We start from the raw sequence: 24345 nt of genomic DNA on the forward strand, positions 1-24345 counted from the left end.
AAGGGCCCTAGAGACTGGGGATATTTGAGTCACACAGTTTCCTTTCAAATACAGTTTGATCAAACTGTCCCCAAATTTCCTTTATACCTTCAATTCTCCCACCTGGGTGCTCAACATATGAGCGTTATGAGACATGCAGGTTTGTTACAGAAAAGGATTACAAATGGGTCATTTAGTAGATCAGAAAAATGAACACAATGATTAACCAATTAGTAACAGACATATACAAAACTCCTACAGATCCTGACGGTAAAGCTCTGGATAGGAAACCCTCCACTAGAGAATTTGATGGCTCAGTGGGTTAAGAATCTGCCTGCAATGCAGGAGACACAGGAGACATGGGTTCGATCCCTGGGTCAGGAAGATCCCCTGGAGAAAGAAATGTCAACTCACTCCAGTATTCTTGCCTGAAAAATCCCATGGACAGAGGAGCCTGGTGGACTATAGTCCATGGGATCACAAAGACTCACACACAGCTGAGCAACTGAGCACACACATACCACCTCATTTCCAACAATGGTTACCTTTGAAGTTCTGAGGAAGTGGGAAAAACCAAAATGATATTTAGAAGAAGGAAATAGAGGAAAAGTGAAAAAAAAAAAAAAAGACTGGAGGATAAAATGGGTTCTCTGTGGCCTCCTTCCCCTGTATCAGTCATATTTTTTCATCACCCCAGATTCCCAGGTTTATATGTAGTTCAACACCAGCCTTTAAAACACATTTGGCTTTGTTCAAGGAGGATTGTGGACAGGTCAGGAACTAAGCAGTCCGCAGATTGAATATCATCTTCTCATGTTGATTACAAAGTCTGGAATGAAGGTCCCAGAAGGAAAGGCTCTTTGAAAGAAAGGGGAAACTGATTTCAGGCGAACAAAATCCTCTCTCTGAAGAAACTCAGAAGTTCTTGTCAAACTACACCTTTTCCAAATGCTGGAATGGTATAAACCCAGTAAGCACAGTAAAATCTTTTTCACATTAATGAAAATTTAGAAGTGCAAAAATTATTACATAAAAAAAATGAGGCTCAAGAACAAATCTTCCTATATTTGATTCTCTTTTATGGGGAGAAGACATACCTTGTTAAAGTTTTAGGTTGTTGGTTTTAGTCCAAAACTATCTCATCAAACTTTAACCACAAGACCTTCCTGACTTAGAATTCTAAGTTCTCATTCACCAGAAAATGAGAGTACATGAAACCCACTGTTAACCCAGGCAGGTAACTCGAGGTCAAAAAGAGACTCATATTCTAGAAACTTAGTGATTAGCCATTCCCTTCTCCAGAGGATCTTTCCCACCCAGGGATCGAACCCTGGTCTCCTGCATTGCAGGCAGATTCTTTATTGTCTGAGCCATCAGGGAAGGTGTTTGCCTCTTAAGCTGCTGATAAAGATTTTATTTTCTCTCTGGGAACATGTAAGAGAATGGTGAGAGGTCACTCTATTGCTAGAAAGAATGATTTAGTGTGAAATATATTTACAATCATTGCCAATGTTAAGTTCAGGGCCTGCGAGCAGGTGGACAGAGGGGAAAGAGATGTTGAGAGCTCCTTGCTAACCTCCACATTACAAGTCTCAAAATCCTGAGAGAACCCCTCTGACACCAGAGACTTCCCTCCTGCTGAGGCCTTCAAAATTTTGCCTTCTTGGAGAGAAAACAAGTAAGACAAAGGAAAGTTGTTTGGCTTCTAAATTAGACTGGCCTTTCCTCTGAGGAGCTGGGCAGCCGCTGCATCAGGCTCCAGCGTCTGCCAGGCCCTCAGCAGCCAGAGGATCACATCACACCCTTTGGCTGCAGAAGCCCATGGTTAGCGCTGCTCCCCACGTGGACCCGGCCAAGAACAACAATCTCTTTTACCATTCCACTTTGACCCTGTGCACATGTTCATGATGTTCACAAGGACTCTGCTAAAACTGAGTGGGAGAGGTCTGCTGGAAGGCTTTGTGGGTTTGTAGAGACAGACGAGGTAATCCAACCTGACCTCATTAAATATTCAAGTTGAGAGTTCCCAAATTTTGAGAATTCCTAAATATCTACTTCCAAAGAAGGAAAAGCATTCAAGAACTAGTGGATCTGAATCTGTTCTGACCTTCCCACAAGTTGCCACTGAAAAGTGATCAGTGCTTGTGTTTGAGGGCACTGGCCAGACTCCCACCAGGGTTTAGCTTACCTAGACAATAGCACAGGGGCTCATTACTGGGTCTCCTAAACCAGAAGAAAACTAATACATAAATCATTTGATCATGTTTCCCAAATAAGCAAGAATATTCCATTAATCTTGGGCAGGGTAGCAGTCAGCACTTTCACAAATGTTAATCAACAGTTAGAATTCTGACTTCTTAGAAATATCAGATACTTCATATTATTCACTCATTCATCCATTCAGCAAACATTTGTTGAGTGCCTACTATGTTTAGTTCAGTTCAGTTCAGTCGTTTAGTCATGTCCAACTCTTTGTGACCCCATGGACTGCAGCACACCAGGCTTCCCTGTCCATCACCAACTTCTGGAGCTTACTCAAACTCATGTCCATTGAGTCAGTGATGCCATCCAACCATCTCATCCTCTGTCGTCCCCTTCTCCTCCAGCCTTCAATCTTTCCTACCATCAGGGTCTTTTCCAAGGAGTCAGTTCTTTGCACCAGGTGGCCAAAATATTGGAGTTTAAGCTTCAGCATCAGTCCTTCCAATGAATATTCAGGACTGATTTCCTTTAGGATTGATTGGTTTGATCTCCTTGCAGTCCAAGGAACTCTCAAGAGTCTCCTCCAACACCACAGTTCAAAAGAATCAATTCTTCAGTGTTCAGCTTTCTTTATGGTCCAGCTCTCACATCCACACATGACTACTGGAAAAAACATAGCTTTGACTAGACAGACTTTTGTTGGCAAAGTAATGTCTCTTTTTTAATATGCTGTCTAGGTTGGTCATAGCTTTTCTTCCAAGGACTAAGCGTCTTTTAATTTCATGGCTGCAGTCACCATCTGCAGTGATTTTGGAGCCCAAGAAAATAAAGCCTACAATGTACTAAGCTCCGTTTCAGGTGGTGGAGATATAGCAATGAACAAAATACAGTCCCTACCCTAATGAAGCTTATATTCTATGAGGGTAGGGGGAAGGTAGAAAAGAGAAAGGGTGGGGGCGGGGGGAACAAGTATATCAGATGGTAACACAAAAGAAAAAAATTTTAAAGGGGGTTGGTTTAGAAAGAGTGTCAGGTGGAAAAGGAAGCTGGTAGCAAAACAGTGTCCTCATTTTAGATAACATTGATTGGTTATGAAAGATCTCACTAATAGGTGACATTCGGGCAAAACCTTGAAGGAGCTGAAAGAGCCAAATGTAGGCACCTGGGGAAGAATATTCCAGGCAAAGCATTGTACAAATACAAAAGTCCTGAAGTGAGCATGTGCCTGGCATATTCAAGGAACTGCAAGGAGTCCACTGTGTCTGGAAAGATTGGTGTGAGGGAAAGTCTTGGAAGATAAGGGTGGGAGAGAGCTGTCATTTTCACTTCAAAAAGAAGAGATGCCGTTGGAGGATTCAGAGCACTCAGAGGCAACCTCTTAGCAAGATTCCTCTGACTGGTAATTAATGTCTTCACTTTCATCCTTCTTTCTTGGCACAATATCAACCAGGCAGACCACACATGGAATGTCAAATGGCATGTGGTGGTAGTATAACAGGAGGGAAGGTCCAGGGAGTGTGAACATGGGACCTGCTCCCTCCTGGCCATGCAGCATTTACTAGACCTACGAAGTCCAAAATGGCAGCCATTAGCCACATGGGATATTGAGTAACTGAAATGTGGTTAATTAGAACAAGGAGTGCTGTAAGTACGAAATACACATGGGAAGTTGAAGGCTTACTATGAGAAAAGAAAAAAGGATGTAACATGTCCCATTGATATTTTTATAATGCTTATATGTTGAAATGTTAATATTTTTTATACAATGGGTTAAATATAGACTCTTGAGAGTCCCTTGGACAGCAAGGAGATCAAACCAGTAAATCCTAAAGGAAATCAATCCTGAATATTCATTGGAAGGACTGATGCTGAAGCTGAAGCTCCAATACATTGGCTATCTGTTGCAAAGAGCCAACTCCTTGGAAAAGACCCTGTTGCTGGGAAAGATTGCAGGCAGGAGGAGAAGCGGGCAACAGAGCATTAAATGGTTGGGTGGCATCATCGACTCAATGGACATGAGCCTGAGCAAACTCTGGGAGATAGCAAAGGACAGGGAAGCATGGCTTGCTGCACTCCATGGGGTCACAAAGAGTTGGACACAGCCAAGAGACTGAACAACAAAATATAGTATTAGAATTCACTTTACCTGCTCTTACTTCTTTTAATGTGACTAGTAGAAGATGAAAATCTTTGCATTTTTGACTTTTTATTATATTGCGTATGTGACTCCAATTACATTTCCCTTGGACAGAGCAGAGTTACTGTTATTAGAATAGTGCTTAGACTTTCCCATTACAAAGAAGCAACAGATAAAGGCTAGCAGCTCCTTAAGTGATGAGAAAGAATGACTGCAAAATACTGTCTCCCAATGGACAAAAAGTAAGGCTCTGGGATTTGAAGTGAATGAATCACTAGTGTGTGAAAGGCAATAATAATCAGACACCAAGGAGCTACCTGTTAGGTTTCTCCTCAGAAAAACAATCCAGGAAATTCTAGTTTAAATTATTTAGGTTCGATATATAAATGTGTATCCTAAATGAAAACAGGTTACCATTGAAAGAACTATAACTGAAAATTATTCAGCCCTGCAGGAAAGAGAGCCATCTACTAAGTGCTAGTTACTAGAGTAGGTACTTTGTACATATTAGCCAAAGAAATCCTCAAAATCTGGAACTTCTTTAACTTAAAAAAAAATGGGGGCTGAGGAGTTTTGATTCCAAAGTTTGAAAGTTTCTCTGAAATCTTCTATTTCATTTCTATAGGAAGATGTATACTTTTTGTTTTGCATTAAACTCTTCACTCATGGAACAGCTTTGTAGGTCTTGTTTTCTACAGCAGCCATATTAGAGATGGAGGAAGAAAACATAAGGTTCCTGAGCATTTTTTGCTAAGTAGTAGTTCCTCATTTTATGAATGAAGAAAGTGAGTTCTAATGTATTCACTGTGGGAGGAGCAGAACTAAATTAAATCCTCTCCCCACGGATTCCAAAAACCATGTCCTTCCAACAGGGCCCACTGGCCAGGGCCCAGGTGTAATATACAGAATGCACAGGTTGGCCCCTAACTCTGTGAACACTCTCGTCATGGCCACCCCACCCCACGGCAAACTCAGGCCTCTTCTGTACCAACATTTGGACAACACCTGGAATGGGGAAGCAGCGGGGTTAACACGGAGGAAGAAGCAAACCCTCACATCTGCATAGGCCTCAGGGAACAAACGCTGCCGAGAAGGCCAAGGGACATGCTTTCCTTAGAGAACCTCAAAATTCTTCCAGAAAACCATCAATCTCCTATTGCCTGGTTTTCCACTAATGTGGAGGCACGTCAACCTACTGGAATGCCTTTCCATCTTTGAGCTTTGAATCTAAGATTGTATAGTAATTGCAGACACACTAAGCCTGACCCATCCAGCAATATAAGTGAGGAACCCTATAGCCAGAGTTCTGGCTTTCACTGCCAGCCAATCTTACTGCGATACCCTTGCCTTGGGATGAAAAAGAAGAGCTTCCTCTGTCTCTAATTACTGCTCTACAAACAAAACCTGCAAGTCCATTCTAGGAGTGAAGAACTTCATGTGATCCAAACTGGATGAGTCTCTTGCTCCTCATTCTAGACATTTTGGAAGCATCAGAAATGTCTTAGTATTTCAGAGAAGCATTATGATCAAAGAGTCAGAAATAGCTTGTCTTTTTTAGTTTTTTTTTTTTCCTTTTTGGGGCTTCCCAGGTGGTGCAGTGGTAAAGAATACACCTGCCAAAGAAGGATACACAAGAGATGAGAGTTCGTCCCTGGGCCAGAAGATCCCCTGGAGTAGGAAATGGCAACCCACTCCAGTATTCTTGCCTGGGAAATCCCATGGACAGAGATGCCTGGTGGGCTACAGTCCATGGTGTCACAAAGAGTCAGACATGATTGAGCATACATGTGGTGGCATAGCTAGAATAACAGGTAAAGACTTTTTTGCATTTTTAACATAATTTATAATATTAGTGATTCACAAATGTGCGTGAGTGTGCATTTGTCAAAAGTCATACATATGTATGCCAAAGAGCAAATTCCATTGTGTATTAATTCAAATTTAATTTTTTAAAAAGGTAAATTTTAAAATGTGATGATGATCTATTATTATATTAGAAAAAAATAATTTTTATTAACTGGTATTTTGAGTTTGTCCAATAATTTTCTGCCTGGGAAAATAAAAGCCTTTTCTGAGTTGGGTAATCAGGGAATTATAGAACTGCGAAGGCTCTAAGAATTCTTCCTTTTACTTATAGGGAAAATGAGTCTCAAAGAGGTTAATGGGACGGTTCCAGGCCACACAACAGGCTGGTGACAGAAGCAGAGCAGGACCCCATGTCTCTTCACACTCAGACCAGACGCCTTTTGCCCACAAAAATTCCCTCTAAGGGACACACATCTGCATGTTTAAGACTACTCAAAATGATATAGTAACAAAAGCAAAACTTCTAAAAATACCAAAAACTTCATTACACTTTTCCTAGTGGTTGGTCGAATGATTTTACTTAATGATAGAAGTTTAGGGTCAGCATCCAGTGTGATTATATGTGAAACCCTGCTTCAGTATATGAACATTTTTGTGTTGGAAAAAACCCTCTTCCAGCCTGATGTTTTTCTGGCGTGTGTTCTGTTCTTTCACTTAGCAGGCTGGATTATTAAAGACAGCTGTGTCCATTGTTTATGAATATTATGGATGCTGAAAACCTAATAACAAAACCAAAAATTCTCAAGAGTCCCCTCCCTCTCCTTTTCCTGAACTTGAAACTGAAAAGAAACATATTTCCCACCAATGTCAAGACCAGTCACTCCTGTCATCTACCAATCACATTCCTCAAGTCAGATCAGTGAGAAAAAAGTACTGTAGCATCAAACAGCTCCACAACAAAAATCTGAAAGTATATGAAAAATTTATTTTGTCAAATCAAGGCATAAAAAAATTAAGATATGGATCAGTACTAATGACGTGGTGAGGGTAATTTTTCCTACTCATTTTGAATTAAAATGTTACTTTTATTATTGAATTTCAATGCTTAAAGTATGAGCCCAGGATACTCCTTTATAATGGTGGTGGTTTAGTCACTAAGTTGTGTCCGGCTCTTGCGATCCCAAGAACTGCAGCCTGCCAGGATCCTCTCTCTGTCCATGGGATTCTCCAGGCAAGGATATTGGAGTGGGTTGCCATTTCCTTCACCAGAGGATCTTCCCGACCCAGGAATCGAACCCTGGTTTCCTGCACCACAGGCAGATTCTTTACCAACTGAGCTATGAAGGAAGCCCTGCTGACTTGTCCTTCATAATAAGTAACTGCTTTTATTGATGTTTGACTATATTATAAATTTAATCTGACCAAAAATGAAACTGGTACTTTTTCTCCCCACTAAAGGGAATGTCACTGACAAACTACTGGCTTTTCCTTTTATTCACTGTGAATATAGGAGTTTTTTTCTTTTGTTTGACTCCAGCAACATTCAGAAGCTTTCCAAAGTCCTCACACAGAACATGCGGAACATCATATTGTTAACCACAATCATATTATCTCATTCTGCTATGTGTATCATGGAGAACAGAAGAAAGGCACTAGGGCAAAAAATAAGGGCAAAGACTTATGTAACAGACGTGTCTGACGCTGGATATAAGGTCACGTCGTTTTGCACGTTTCATGGTAAAGGTTTACTCTACTCCTGGAAGCCTATGCCCTTTCCACCGAGCGAAGTCCACTCAATAGACATTTCCAGCTGGCTCTTCTAAACCACAGCTAGAGAACTTAGGTGGGCTTAGAAGGGATGATTCACGGCTGTAACTCAGTGTAGGCTCAGAGGTGGGCTTTAGAAGACAATGTCTGATGTGTGCACCCCCATCCTCCCCTGTGTATTTGTGGTCCAGTATTCTCCCATCTTCAGGAGAATCGTGCAGCCTGGGATATAAATACAGCACTGCTTACACTGAACAAGTGGTACCATTTAAAATTCCACTTTAAGGGAATGGTGGTAATTGAAGCCATTCACAGGACCACAAAAGCACTGCCACTCTCCAAATTGAACATTCAAACGACATTTAAAAGGTGCCAAAACGTGTAACCAATTCATTCAAAAGATATTTGTGAATATCTAGCAGTACAGAACTCTGTGATGATTATTTGAGGAGAGGCCAAGCTAGCAATGAAAATGAATTTTGCTACTTTACTAAATAAAACAGGCTGCCATGCTGAGATACTGATGAGAATGGAAAAGGGTCAGCTTAAGGAGGACCAGGAAATGACAGGGAAAACAGAAACATGAGGGATGGGAGGAGGGATGGAAGAATGGAGAGCTATGAAGCAGAAACAAGGAAAGGGACAAAGAGGGTAGGAGACCCACAGATATCAATTTTTTAAAAGGATATAGTAGACCTGAAAAGCACTGTGAACCAATTAAAAAAGTGAATATTGAATGTACTGCCTTCAAAATAGAAATGAAGACCCAGATAAGAAGGTAGAAAGTTCTAGATCATACAACTCATTTTTAAGAACATGGATACTCAAATCAGAGAGTGAAAGACTAGTCATTTAGTCAAGTATTTACTGTTCCCTATGTGCAAGACATTGTACTCTAAAATGGGAGGTACATAACGTCTGGCCACAAGAAGCTGGACATCCAAAACACAGAAGGAGGAGAAGCAGGAAAGATGGGATGAAGCCAGATGAGATGGGAGCCAGAGCCCTAGTGGAAGGTCAGGTCTGGAAAGCAGGAGGGACCCTTCTCACTGAGCCAAGAAAGAGAAGCTTGAGAAGACAGAGAGATGGGAGGCTCTAGAGCCACAGGCAAGGGAAGAGGCACTGTGGAAACTCAAAGAATAACTTCCCTTGAGTGTGGGGGCAGGTCCAAGTCACTCTCACAATGAAGTCAGGGATGGGAAAAGAGAAGTTTAAGCAAAGAAAAGTCTTGGACAAATTAAATTGTGGACCTGACAACACTGACTCACTTTTTTCTTGGTTAATATGTTTGGATCAAGATTTGAGGGGAAAAGACTGGAAGAAGACACGGGATTTCAGCAAAATCTAACATTATCCAACATGCAGTATACACACAAAGATCAAACTACACATCCAGCACTTTTTCAGTGTTTTTAAAAACACATCTTAATATAAACAGCAGAAGACTACCATCCTTCATACACACATAAACTTCGGTAGAACTTTAACCACTCAACAGAAAAATGAGAAAAACACACAATTTACAGAAAAAAATGCAATCGGCCAATAAACATATGAAAGATGCTCAGTTTCAGAAGTCAAATGTTAATGAAATCAAGATGCTCAGATGGAAAAATAGCTTCGGTAAGGAAAATATACACCTAGGTACTGTTGACTGGAGTGGAAATTAGGACATCATTTATATGAGGTATTTTAACAACACTCACATACATATCTTAAAATGTATTCTTGATCCACTAATTAAACTTCTATGAGCTTAGTTTAAGGAAAGATTAGTTTTCAAAGACATTTGTTACATTATTCATAATAGCGAAAACTGAAAACAATGTTAATTTTTAATTCCAGAAAAAATGATTAAATAAATCATAGTATACTGACAAACTACCTGTCAATGGATTCAATTTGACGGGCAAGTCACTCCGGTGTGCACACTGGGAACACATTTCCCCCTCAGTTTGTGCCTTTTCCTTTAGGCGATAAGCTAGTTCTGTTGGGGGACCCTGTTAGGGAAGGGAATTGCTGGACCGTACTTGAGCTGGAACTGGTTCACTGCGGAACTAGTTCATGTGGGGATAAGCCTATCCTAGTTGGAATTAGTTCTTTGGTTTGTAGTGTAAGTTTGGGAGTTGGGCCCCAATCTGTTGGTGTATCAATGTTGCAATATTTTTGAGGAATTTTTTACACTGGAATTTGTACACATCTTTTGTGTTGTGGTATGGTCATACTTTTAAAAATGAGAAGTATTCCATCTATCAATGGGAACTACTCCATCTGTCTCAAAGGAGAGCCTTTTGGGGCATATATTGGATAAATGGGAAAAATACAATCGTGAGCCTATGACTATGCTCTTGTAATAGTGTGTGGACCCAACACATGTTAGGATCAGAAGAGCAACGGCCCCTAAATGGCTCACTCAACTATTATGCCATCTCACAGTTAGAAGTGTTTTGCAAAAGAGCAGGGAAAAGAGATGAGATACCATATGTAGAAACACTTATGCTATTGCATCAGAAGAAAAAGGAGTCAGAGGACTGCCACCTTATGGTGTGGAGGTCTGAGAGAAAACCCAAGGGGGTACCTAGACAAAAGAGCTTAAACAAAATCCAGGAGATAGAACAAAAACCAACTGAGGAGCCACCAGAGTTTCTAGAAAGGATTTATCAAGTTTATAGGAGCTACACAAATACAGACCCTGAGGCCCCTGAGAATATAAGGATGATAAATACGAACTTCATCAGGCAAAGCACACTAAAGATTAAAAATTTATCTAGAGATAGATGGTAAGTTTGAAATGAATCCTCAATTAGTAGACGTTGTTTTTAAAGTTCAACAGCAGGGAACAATGACAGAAGCAAGGAGATGCAAAACAGAGTATAGCTGCTCTGGTAACAGCATTGAACGTGAGTAGCCTAAAGGAGGGCTCCCAGATGGCTCAGTGGTAAAGAATCTGCCACTAATGTAGAAGATGTGAGTTCAGTCCATGGGTCAGGAAGATCCACTGGAGAAGGAAATGGCGACTTACTCCAGTATTCTTGCCTGGAAAATCCCATGGACAGAGGAGCCTGGCAGTCTACAGTCCATGGGGTCACAAAGAGTCAGACATGACTGAGCGATTGAGCACATACTGACAAAATATTATGCAGCTATGAAAATTATTTTAAATGACTTCTTAATGAAATAAAGATATGTTCATAATATAAAGTTAAATGAAAATAACCAGGATGCAAAATATACAATGTGATCTAGTTATTTAACTATATGAAAATATAGAGAAAAAAAGTTGGAAGGAAATATGTCAAATCATGTAAACTGGTTTTCTTGAGTTGTACAATTACTTCTACTCTTCAATATATCTGGACTTTTAAAAATATTTTATACTTGGGATATATTATCATATATAATATTATTATCTTTTATGTGGCACACACAAAAAATGTTACAGTATGGCTTGATTTATGCCCAAGTCAATAGATTGAGTTACCTGGAAAGAAAAAGTGAAATCCTCTTCATCTCTGAACACTCAATACCTAACACAGGATCTAACACAAAGCAGGCACTCAATCTTTGTTAAATTAGTAGATGACTAGCTGGCATAGAGACAAGAGATGGATGAAAAGATACAAGAAAAAATGAAGGAATAGTTGGAAAGTTCTTCACTCTTTAGTAAAATCAGTATTTTTCCTGGGACTTTTCAGACATGAAAGGCGTTCATTGTGTGACACATCTTGAAAGAATAAAAGAAAGAGGAAAAAATTACAAGGAATGATCTTAACAAGGATATAATGGGATGAGATTTAATCAATGGAGCTTGTTTTTCTGCATGCATGCTACTGTTGCTGCTGCTAAGTCTCTTCAGTCGTGTCTGACTCTACGGCCCTATGGACTGTAGCCCTCCAGGCTTTTCTGTCCATGGGATTCTCCAGGCAAGAATACTGGAGGGAGTTGTCAAGCTCTCCTCCAGGGGATCTTTCTGACCCAGGGATCAAATCTGCATCTCTTGCACTGGCAGGCGGCTTCTTTACCACTAGTGCCACGTGGCCATCTGAGCCACCAGGAAAGAGAAAAAGCGAAAGTGTTAATCACTGTCACGCCCAACTCTTTGCGACCCTGTAGACTATAACCCCCAGGCTCCTCTCTCCATGGAATTCTCCAGGCAATAATACTGGAATGGGTTGCCATTCCCTTCTCTACAGGATTTTCCCAACTCAGGGATAGAACCTGAGTCTTCTGGATTGCAGGCAGATTCTTTGCCATCTGAGCTACACGTTTTTCTCCCAACTATCAATACCCATTCTGAAATTCACTTAAATTTCCAAATGCATCTGCTTCTTACATGGATAAGAAGGCTATCCAAAATTGATGATTAAACTCCGTCAGTGACTATTATAAGGAACAGATAGGACCCACCAGATAAACATTTATTTCTATCATCTTTGGAAGCAGAGGCACTGAGCATAGCTCTATCCCAGCAACAAACACATTCTCTTTGTGTATTCATAATTTCTTGGCAAACAGATACACTATAGATCACATTGTCTCCATTCTCCAACTGATGTGAGGGTAGCAGATACATGTTCGTCATTCACTCTGCCATCACTGTGACATACTTAGGCTGAACGCTCAAGGCGGAATTATCTCTCCCTCGAAATATCTGGTTGCTCTTCATTCCATAGATTCAGATGGCATGTCCCACTTTCAAATGTCTACAAAAAACCATACATTGGGTATCTCAAAATGACACGGGTTTGGTGGGGGGGCGGGGTTGGTAGATGGGATAGAAATAACATGTGACTATAATCACATAGTTCAGGATTTCAATTCTTATTAACTTTTTGACCTTAGGCAAGCGATTAAACTTCTCAAATCTCAACTTCTTCACCAAAAAAATGGGGCTAATCCCCCTAGATATATAGGACTATCTTGAAAATGAACATTAAAGCACTATATATATCTGGCACAGAGTATACACTCAGTAGAAGTAGCTGTTAGTATCAGTAATTCCTCTATAAATAAATCATTTGCTCATCTCTTTCAAACTATGTGTTTTCCTATAAATGCTCAAATGTCACACAAGAAATTTCCTTTCTAACTCTTTACCCTATTAGGCTCATTTTTCAGATGGTGGCTCCCAATGTAGAAAAATAATTTTGCAAGAAGCTTCAACTATAAAGTATATAAAGAAATAAACATTAGGAACCTTAGAAACCACAAAAAAATAAGACATGTATGGGGATTAAAATTCAAGTGTTGGCCTGAAAATACATGAGACAGGGTTGAAATAGGATTTAAAATATACAACAGTATTTCAATCTTTTTAACATCAAAAAAATTGAGCCTCTTGTTGCTTTCAGAAGGAATTTACTGAAAGTATTAGTAACACAGATAACTCAACCAGGCTCATGAACTCTTTAGGCCAAGCCATGAAGCTCACCTCATAGTTTCCACCAATATGTATATCATGATATAGTATATCATGAAAATTGCCCAATCCAAGTCAAGTCCTTATGTTAAAAAACTCACCTTAATTCAGCCTCCCTCACCCCAAAGAACCTCACAAATATCCTATCTTTGTCCTCTTCCTTCTAAAATAATATTTTAAGGCTCTGTCAAGGCAATCATTGATGACCACAGTAAGCAATATCCTTAGCTCTGCCTTACTTTGGTATTATTTTCAATAAGCAAGAATTTGACACCCCTATAACAATAGCTGTACATTTATGTAGTCACCCTGAAGAGAATGGCATTAAATAGACCCTCTAATAGAAGGTTGACAGAGAAACCACAATTGCTCAGATTCATCCTAACATAAAACCCCATGATTCAGGACCTCATGGTCTAGCCAAAAGCAGGCAGAACCAGCCACTTTACTAAGCAAATTGAGGCCCCTTTTAGTGGCAAGTGCTATCCAGCCCTTAAAGAAAAGCCTTTTCTTTTTTAAATTGACTGTTCAAAGCCAGGATCTTTTTATCCTCAGAGTGATGGTACAACCACAATGCAACATGGAACACTGCAGCAATTACATCAACATTTCAAACTAGTTTTGAAAACTACTCTGAGGGTTTTTGGCCCACACTGCTTAGAGAAACTGCCCACATTGATCTAATTCACTCAATAATTGCTCAATTCTCCAATTTATTGCCCAAATGTAGCCAAATTTCTCCCCAGGGACAGGGAAGACACAATGACAGCCTATCACTAAAATGCGCCAAATTGCACATATTACCAAGAGTAAAGCAGAGTCCATGTGAGAGGACTCAGGCATCAAGGGTCCCAAGTTCCCATGTCAGAGGAGCAGTGCCGTGGCTGGGAATAAGTAACTTGGATTGCCATGGCATCATGTGACCAGGAAAATGACAAGCTATCACACTGCGTCCTATTACAGGGAAGTACAATCTGAAGCTGGATAGACTGGAGTGGGGAGAGGTCAGACACATCTCCCATATTTCAGGGCAAAGTCAGCTCTGAGGATGGAGAATTATGCTTTCCTTTCCAAGCTCTGCCACAGCGAGTAGCCCCAGTCATTGGCCAGTGCTTCCGACCACTGCATCTTTCTGTTGCCATGAGTAGTGGAAATCTTTGAGACTGAGGCAACACTTTTCAAGCAAGACATCCTTAGGGAAGTCATCCACATTACATACAAAGCAATTTATATTAAGTACTACAGCGGCTGCAAATACATCCATCTTCCTTTCAGAAATGGAAAAGACAAAACGTACAGTGGAATATGAAACAGCAGAGAGGGGAAAGAGGCAGTAGGGAAAGAAATCAAAATCAAAGTCAACACTCATTCATTCTTGAATTCAGCAATTAGTATGAATATCCATTATGCACCAAGCACCGAAGATACAAGAGTTACCATTGGGTCAGGAAGATCTGCTGGAGAAGGGAATGGCTACTCACTCCAGTATTCTTGCCTGGAGAATTCCATGGATGGAGGAACCTGGTGGGCTACAGTCCATGGGGTTGCAAAGAGTTGGACATGACTGAACACTTTACCCTCAAAGAGTTAAATAAAATCATTACACACAAAAATATCTAATTAGGAATCCTTTTAAATGTTTAGGAAGTAAAGTATGGGCTGCTCTACAGGGTTTAGCAATAGTACCCGATCTAGTCTTGGGAGTCACACAAGCTTCTGGAAAGAAGGAATGTTTGAGCCTCCAAGCACAGGATAAGTGGTGTTAACTAGGCATGGGGTATCAAAACATGGAGCAAAGTGGAGAGAAGAAAGAAAAAGCAGCCCAGGGAAAGGCCAAGAGCTGTTAGACCAGAGCTCCTCAAACTTTATTTGGAAAATGAATTTTCTGAAAATCTTGCCAAACTGTAGATTTCAATTCTGGACCTGCAGTAGGGTCCAAACTTCTGCATTTCCAGCAAGCTCTCAGGTGAGGTCAATACGGCTGGTCAGGTGCACACTTTGTGTAGTGAGGATCCGGAGGATCTGCCCAGACGCCAGAGCAGAGAGAACGAGGAAGGGTCAATGATGAGGCCAGAGAACCTGGCAGAGGTTGGACCATGCCAGGCTGTGCAGAGCATCTTAAGGAATCTGGTCTCAGAGGAATGGGAACCACAAAGATCTCCATTTCCTTTGTTCTCCCCAAATAACCTTGCTGGGAGTTTCATTTTCCCTGAGAGACAGCACTTTGCAGTATCTAAAGTACAAGTGAGAGCAAAGGTGTTTATGGACTCCGGGGCTTCTAAGAGCCAATAAAGTTCAGCTCCTTCATCACAGACAGACCATTAACAAGCCATGTTTATTAGTAAAAATCCTCAGAACTTAATACACCTTTGTCAGCAAAAGTAATTGATCTTGGCCTGTTAATCTGGCTGGTTTTGCAGACTGAGGACTTGCCACTTTTTTAGAGCGTCCTACAGCTCTGTGGGCTTCCCTACTTCAGTAAGTGATTTCCAAGAACATAGAGCCCATAGGATTCTTAAAATAGTTTGGTAAAACAGAATACAAACACCTCTCGTTGGCACCCTGGCCTTTAGCCTTACACGCCTGAAGACATCAGGTCTTCCAGAAATATCTGTACCAACTGCCACCAGGCTGAACATTTGACTGAACAATGGCACAGTGAACTGTTTGCTGTTCAGTTTGTTGGCGCTTAGTCGCTCAGTTGTGTCCACTCTTTGCGACCCCATGGACTGTAGCCCACCAGGATTCTCTGTCCATGGGATTTCCTAGGCAAGAATACTGGAGTGGGTTGCCATTTCCTCCTCCAGGGGATCTTCCCATCCCAGGTATCGAATCCGCAACTCCTGCATTGCAGGAGGATTCTTTACTGCTGAGCCAGGATGGAAGCTCTTGTTCAGTTAGGCAGATCATGAAGACTCAAGCTCAGATGAATGTTCAATATACTCTATAAACTACTCTTTGCTTCTGTCTTAGGAAAGAATCTTCTTTCATTTTTAAAATGAACACACACCATGAGGAATGCACTCTGCTATGACTTAGATGACTCTAAGGAACAGCTCAAGGAACTCAAATGTCCACTTCCCTGACAAGTACCAGCTCTCTAGAGGAGTAACTCTTGGCTCGGTCATTTATGTATAGCGGGAACATGGGGATGACACAGTTTCACAAGTGATAGTGAAGCACTGCATTTTCTACATGAATCATAATGCTACTCACACCGAAAAATGTGAGATGCTCTGCTTCTGAAATGGGTAAGAGCGAGAGGTTGTGAAATCCTCTCCAGATATCGTCAAACATTAGCATGTTCTCAGCTGTCTGGAATGCTGTGTATACTGTCCTGACCTGAAGCAAGGATGAGAAACCATGTGTGAGGCATTTGTTCCATTACCCAAGGAATCCGTCTCAGTCAGAAGGAGTGTCTTTCTGGTGGTCTGCTTTTGTCACCACATCCGAAAAACATGGGTAGACAGATTTTCACAAATTTGGAGAATGTAACAAAGGAGGCTGGATGTAAAATACAATTTTCATGGTGTACAATATTTACTTCAAGAGCTGGCAACTCATCCATCAGAGATGGGTAATATACACTAGAGATGTTTTACACATTATGGGGTGTGCTCCAAGGCAAACAGTAACCTAACAGGACTAGGATATTTATCTAACAATAGCTATTCTCTAAAGAGCTTCAGACAGTAAGAATCTGCCAGCAGTGCAGGAGATTCTGCTTCAATCCCTGGATTGGGAAGATCCTCTGGAGAAGGCAATGGCAACCTACTCCAGTGTTCTTGCCTGGAGAATCCCATGGACAGAGGAGCAGCCTGGTGGGCTACAGTCCATGGGGTCACAAAGAGTCAGACACAACTGAGTGACTAACACACACACACACACACACACGTTCTCTCAGGCAAGAAGGAGCTGGCCAGCTTTAAAGGACAGAACTGTCACAGTTTGGAAGGAAAGAGATTACTGGTTTAGTGTACACCATTACGAGGTAGCAATATGAAAGCAGGTGAAGATTGCTAGCTAGCATCACTGAGCACCCATATGGCTAAGCTCAGAGGTTAGCAAGATGAGCATCAGAAGACACACCTCCCTCCCTTATGGAGGACACGGCCTAACACAGAACAGGAAAATGCTCTGGTAATCACGCTACAGTGGGGCAAGGGCTCACCGGGAAGTGTGTGCATGTGTGTATTGTGTGTGCGTGTGTCTGCACATGAGGGAAGGAGGGAGGGACAGATGGCAAGTCAGCCAGCCAGGGAGAGCCCTAAGCCTCAGGAATACAAATGAGAAAACAGTTTTTTCTGCTTCTGCCTAGAGGCATGGAGTGGTCAGGGAGCTGCCGTGGGTGATGATAACAAACTTTGAAAGGCCAAGCACTGACCAGGTGAAGAAGGATAAGAAAGGTATTCCAAACAGGGGTGGAGACATGAGCAAAGAATGCGAGGCATAAGGAAGTAATGGGTTTAGGGAAAAAACTCGTAATTCAGGGACAGATGGCATGCGTATGTACCTATACGCATACATATTCAGAGATACTAAAATAGTAATGTCTGTGCCTGTGTGCATACATACATGTACCTGTGTACACACACATATATGTTGTAGCCAACTGCTGCGGCCCAACCCACCTCTTTGCACTCGCAAACCTGAGTGCACATGCCAGACGTCAGCTGCCCTGCATTCTTTCTCTTAGAGGCCACTTTGCCACCTGAGAGGCAGCTCAAAAGGGTACCAAATCAACTCCCCCACTGGAGCAGATGGGAAGTGGTGGAACCATAACTCATCTCTCTCACTGTCAGGCAGGAAATTCTGAGGCATGAATTCCTTTGGCTTCTCAAGTCTGCCGGCAGGGGTGAACTCTGGTCAGGCATGGTGATCCACGCTTGGTCACATACCTCAGCTAGTTGCCTCCCGCTTCTGATCTCATCTCTGCTCTCCTTGGCCAGTATCCTCCATCTCCCATGAGACTCCCTACACCCCAACCTTTGCTGCAGGGTCTGTTTCTGGGAGAATCCAAAGTTAGACATGTAAATGTGGGTCTGTATTTATATTTATAGGCATGCTTATATAGACGTGGATATGTGCATGTGGAGAGATACGCCCATAGATACAGACATTTATGCATGCAAATATAAATGCACACAAATACCACATATACACCCAAATGCATCGATGTGTTTCCATCTCTCTATTTATAGTACCATTGTTTTCCTTTTTACCAAAGCATAGCAGGTAATTATACATAGTCTTCTTTTTAAACCGAGGGATCTGCAGCTTCCAGGGGCATACCCTTCCTATAACCTCCTCAGTGGACCACCCAGCCTCGCACAGGTCCTGTCCGAAGCCCTTGTCCAGTTTCACCCCCTCACTCCCAGCACTGTCCACAGCAAGGTGTCCAAGCCCATGGCCAGAGAGAACCTTCATACTCTGAGTCTCATGGGGCCAGGGCCAGGCTGCACATTTGCAATATTGCCTTCTAAAGCAAACATCTGTCCAGTTGCCAGTCTCAGGACAGGGCCATCTGCTGCCAAGACATTGCCTCTCTCTCTCTCTCTTACTTTTTTTTAGCATACTACATCAAAAGATAGCAAAATAAAAGCATATTAAAAACCAAATTACTTTCATAACAAGCTGCAAAAAAGAAAGCTTATGCCTCAAACTTTTGTATTCACAAAAAGAAAAACGGCTCTTTTGACTCTACCTATACCCAAGCCAACTCATAAATGTCCTGTCCCCAAGCAAGAGCTCCATCTCCTCCTCTCCTTCCCTTATCAACTGACAGGCTGACACCAGGGACAGTCGACGCCATTAGCTGCCCCTTATGTGCCAAGGGTAACATGGAGAACTAGAAAGAACACAGGATTAGGAATACAGAAATGTAGGAGATTAGAATATATAGGGATATAGAAAATGATATAGAATATAGATCTGGAGGAACTCATGAGAAGGAAAGCCTGGGCAAGCAACTACTTCTTTGGATTTTTCTTTCTTCAACTGAAAATAAAAGCAGTACTTGCAGGGGCCTGAATTTGGCCCGCCGGTGTATTTCATTGATCATGCAGTGTCTTTATAAACACACAAAGTCTGAAGACCTTGAGTGCATGAGTATATGACCCTTTACATATAATCTCTAAACTCATTTCCATTCCCAACATCGGATAGCTTTGTGTAACTGTCATTGGCGAAACTGCAGAAGCCTCCCATGCTCCCTGCCACCTTCTAAATTTTCTCCCCAGGGAGGCTCAGTTGCCTAAACTTGGCCCACCTTTATGGAAACAATAATTCATTCAGGTGCAGATTTAAAGTTTTCTACTGAAGTTTGCCTTGCTTTTCCTCAATCTACCCAAAAGAATGAGATGAAAATAATTTAATTATCAGAAACCTTTACAGCTACCAGTGTGGAAGAAATAGAAGTGTGAAATGGGCAGTATTTAGTGGCAAATAGAAATTATTACAAAAACAAAGAGCTATTTAGTCATAATTAGCAAGAAAGGAAAAACATGGAAGTTGAGTCTGAATATGAAAAATCATGTTCATCTTCATTAATTAGCTAGTTTTGTGTTTTTATATATTCCTACAAGGTATTTTCTATACCTTATATTACATATTTATATTTATACACACATGGTATATAATGTACATATACCTTATATTACATATTTATTTTTATATCTATATCTACATCTGTATCTATCTACAGGTATAGATATAAATATCTATCTAACTATAGATATAAATACTATCTATCTATAGGTATAGATATAAATATCCTGTGTCTCCTTCCTTCTCTCTCCTTCCTGTCCTTCTTCCCCTTGCAAAAACTATAACCCTTGGTCATGCTTACTTTAATCTGGATTCTCTAAGTTGTATGTGTATGTGTGCTATAGGAAAGAGGAAATATTTTGGGAAAAACATGTAGAGAAATGACAAATACTATGATTTATGATGATCCACACATGATTCTGCTTTGGTGAAGTTAGGATGCTGAAGTTCCCCATATATTGTTTTTTTTTATATTCTGAGATGAGTACTGTGTGTTCTTTACTGCAAAAGATTAAAAGCTTAAAAAATATATGGTTGTACTAACTCCCTACTGTAAATAACTTGGAGCAGCTGGTTAAGACTAGAGTCCCCATCATCATCAATACCACCACCATCACCAATGATTTTCCTCCAAATTTAAAATACATTAATAAAAAATATCCCTTTAAAACTATAACATATGCCAAGTTCCTTTTTCATTCCTAAGCACTATGAGGATATCCTTAGTCTGTGAATTACAAATCAATAGTGCTTAGAAAGGCAAGTCTACAGCTTTGTCTCACTAATCCCTTCTCTGCCCTGAATCCCTGGTTTAGGGGTCATTTCCTCCTGTCCATTTTCCTCAGCATAATTGACCAATCCTCAAATCAGCTTCTCTCCAAAGCAAGCTACATTTATCTCCATCTGCTTCCCATTCGACCGCACTAAAGAACTCAACAGCTGCCTAAGCAAGAAGTTTCTCTGGCCCAAAGAATGGAGAATCCATGCCTGCCCAAAGAAGGCAGGTGAAGGGAAATCAACCCCTCTCCCTCACTCTTTAGACCAGTGGTTCTCAATCAGGACTGATCATGTTCTCCAGGACACATGTGGCAATGTCGGCAGACACCGTTGCTGGTCACAACTGAGAGGGTGAGTGCTCCTAAAATCCAATGGGTAGAGACCAGGGATCCTGCTAAACATCCTACAAGGCACAGAACAGCTGCTACCTGTGAACTATCCAGCCCAGAATATTAACACTGCCAAGGCTGAGACACCCACCTCAGAGTGCTGAGCTTTGTCCTTGGTTCCACATCAGGAGGGAGAGGAGAGACTATAAAGAGACTTAGGCCTGGAGTTGGTGAGCTGAAGGCACAATTAAGCAAAACGAATACCCTGGGAACATCCAAAGCAGTACTTACAACACAGGAACACTTGGTACACTTGTCTCCTTCTGGCTGAAATTCCTCCCCTTCTTGGTACTGCACCCCCTCAAACACACAGCCTGGAAAGCAACGCAGAGTTTCGAATCAGGGCCACAGTCTTGATTCAGCTTGAAATTATATCCTTCTAGCCACTGAGCAACCATCCCCACCTCCACCCCCAACTTGTACAGCATAGTCTTCAATCAAAGGACAAGAGTGCTTCAAAGTAAAAAAAAAAAAAATCCTGTAGACTACAAAAGATCGACATGGACCCAGAAACCCGAAGATGCTAGAAAGCAAACAAAATGTTGGAAGTCAGGTTGGCCTGAGCAGCAACAGTACAGGGTTCTGAGCTGTGCAGAGTCTGAGCAGCTTACCAGCACCACCCCAATCACAGCCAGGGAACCAAATTCCAGAGGAGCTGGAAGAGGCAAAGAGAAGGTCAAGCCAGAGAGGTCAAGGATGAGCTTAGGAGCAAATGACATGAAGAGTTGCCACCTGGAGAGTAGCCAGAAGTGGCCAGCTTCTGCCAGACCCTTCACACTCCTGACCTCACTCTATCTTCAGTGAGCCCACAGAGCACGGACTCTGATCACTGCCCCTGCAGGGAAGGAACACGTGGCCCAGAGAGAGGAAGGAACTCATCCAGCTGGCAGTGCTGGGTGCTAACTCAGCTCCGACCCCCTGGCCATACCACACAAAGGGCCAGACACCAAGATGAGAAAGGACAAAGGCAAGGCAGAAGGCACCATACAGGGTTTCAGTCCCACCCTGTGTGTTGTTGAAGGGGCTAGGATGTCCCCAAGAAGTTTGGTTAAAAATAGGCCCAAGAGCCAGGAGGTACCTCCTACCAGAAAGATGCTGAGGTTGCTGCTCTATTCTTAAGTGATGTCACAGATGACCAGAAGAACAGGCTGGCCAATGACCCTGCGCCACATGGGCCATGCACAGGAGGACTGTCAGCTAACGGCAAAGCCTCCTTCCTCAGGACTGCCTCACCAGCTGCCTTGCCAGAATAGCTGAGGTCACTTTCCACAGATAGAGAGTGCGGAAAGCAGCACTTCCAATGGGGAAACTCAGCAAAGAGGGCTCTCGTGAAAAACCGACTCACGCCCCTGAGAACAGGTGTTCAAGGCCCACTAAAGCCATCAACACACATGCCCAGTCATGTATGACTTTTTGTGGCCCCATGGACTGTATGTAGCCCACTAGGCTTCTTTGTCCATCGAATTTTTCAGGCAAGAATACTGGGGTGGGTTGCTATTTCTTCCTCAAGGGGATCTTCTTGACCCAGGGATTGAACCTGCATCTCCTGCATTGACAGGTGGATTCTTTACCACTGTGCCACCTGGGAAACCCAAAGTTGTCAACAGAACCCACCAAACTCTCAAAGCAGCTGGTTCCTGACAAAAGGAACATCTGAACATATGAGCATTGCCCATAACCACCCGATCAAGCCACCAGACCTATTCATTTTAAAGCTAGATATGAAGCCTTTTGTTCAACTGAAACACATGGAGACAAATGTTACTGAAGCTGAACAGCTGGGTGAACTGCGGCTTTCAGATCTTTCTGATGCCCACAGCGAGAGCCAGGGGAGGAGCCAGAGCCACCCTCCTGCTGTTCTCTTTGATCCAGGAGACCTGATAAGCTTGGTGCCCTCCTCGTGGCCATAGCTCAGCACTGTTAATAACAGCAGGTGCCCAGTCATCTCTTTTCAAAAGACATTTCCAACAAAGGGTCTTCAGTGCTTTCATATATGTTGCACCACTGGTTCTGTCATACAGATTGCCAGACAGGTTAACTGCACAACCCACGTGATAACTTAAATAACGAATTTTTAAATGAAAACTCTTGCAAACTGTTCCCTTCACAGCCCATCCTCCTTGAGCAAAGAGTCAGACAAGAAGGAGCAGACAACTAAGAATGTCCTGCAATCTGTTTCAGGAAGAAACTGACCACAAGCTGTACGTGTTTGTCATTATGGGGAATACCATTCCATGATCAATGACAGATGCCAGTCCTTCTGAATTACAAGGAGAATACCCCAAGGCCTCAATGGACTGTCCCTCTCTAGACTTGGCTGAGGCCTCCTTCCCAAGACACAGGATAATGCAGTCTGGATGCGGCCAGATCTGAGTCTTCTGATTTTCATGCCAAAGGTTGGTCTTTGAAATTAAGGAGAGAGAATAAAGTTGATTCTTGACCCCATAACCAAGGGCAGAGTGCCTACCCAGATGTCAGGGGGCTAGTGTGCAGCACTGGCAAGCCAATGTTTTACCTTTTTAGCTTATATTGGGGTATAGCTGATTAATAATGTTCCGATAGTTTCAGGTGCCTAGAAAGCAACTCAGCCATATATATACACAGATCCATTCCCCTCTAAACTTCCTCCCATCAGGGCTGACTGGCAAGCTAACTTTTAAAGATTTGCTTTCCAGGGCATCTAGACCCAAGTTGAATAATGATCATGGTGTGGGGTAGGGGCAGGTAGTACAGTATAGTGGCCAGAAAAGAAAAGAGGCCGGGGACCCCAACCCCACCTTTGGACTTATCCTCATTGAGTCAAATTTCTGCCTGTGTGAACTAAAAACACTACTTCATCCCTTACTGAAATGGTGGTGAAGACTTAACATTACAATATGTGCAATCACAGAGCTCAGCCTTTCCTTCCTGGGAACTCAACTTAAAAACAAAATGAGAGAAGCAATTGCTCCAGTATGATAACTTCAGCTGCTGAAATAAATTCACTCTGTTGTTTCTATACACATACTTTCAAAGGCAGTCTAAAAATATGACTATCTTCTAAGTGAAAAGGAATGTTATATATGCCGAGTTGATTCTGCACCAATAAAGCGACAATCTACTCAACCCAACTGAATTCATATTTAACAGCTTTGATATCTTTTAAATCTCTATGGCATATAAAATTTGCTCTGTTATCAATCTCAAGCTTGGCTGTGCACAGAAATTATCCAGGAGGCCTGAGTTTCACCCTCCAAGATTCTGATGGAATTGGTCTGGGATGCAGCCTGGGCATCAAGATTTATTTTTTAAAACTTCCCAGGTGATTTTCATGTGCAGCCTAA

The 24345-nt window shown here is 41.9% G+C and overlaps 1 protein-coding gene across 1 annotated transcript in view; it reads right to left on the reverse strand.

Annotated features, from left to right (window-relative positions):
* Positions 1-24345, reverse strand: part of BMPER (BMP binding endothelial regulator) — a 252042-nt gene that overhangs the window by 159915 nt on the left and 67782 nt on the right. Inside the window, exon 6 of the mRNA XM_019958783.2 lies at positions 21254-21336. Coding sequence (XP_019814342.2) covers positions 21254-21336 — 83 coding nt within the window. The remainder of the gene's footprint in view (positions 1-21253; positions 21337-24345) is intronic.

This window comes from Bos indicus, chromosome 4, assembly GCF_029378745.1.
Source record: "Bos indicus isolate NIAB-ARS_2022 breed Sahiwal x Tharparkar chromosome 4, NIAB-ARS_B.indTharparkar_mat_pri_1.0, whole genome shotgun sequence".
Taxonomy (NCBI): Eukaryota; Metazoa; Chordata; class Mammalia; order Artiodactyla; family Bovidae; genus Bos; species Bos indicus.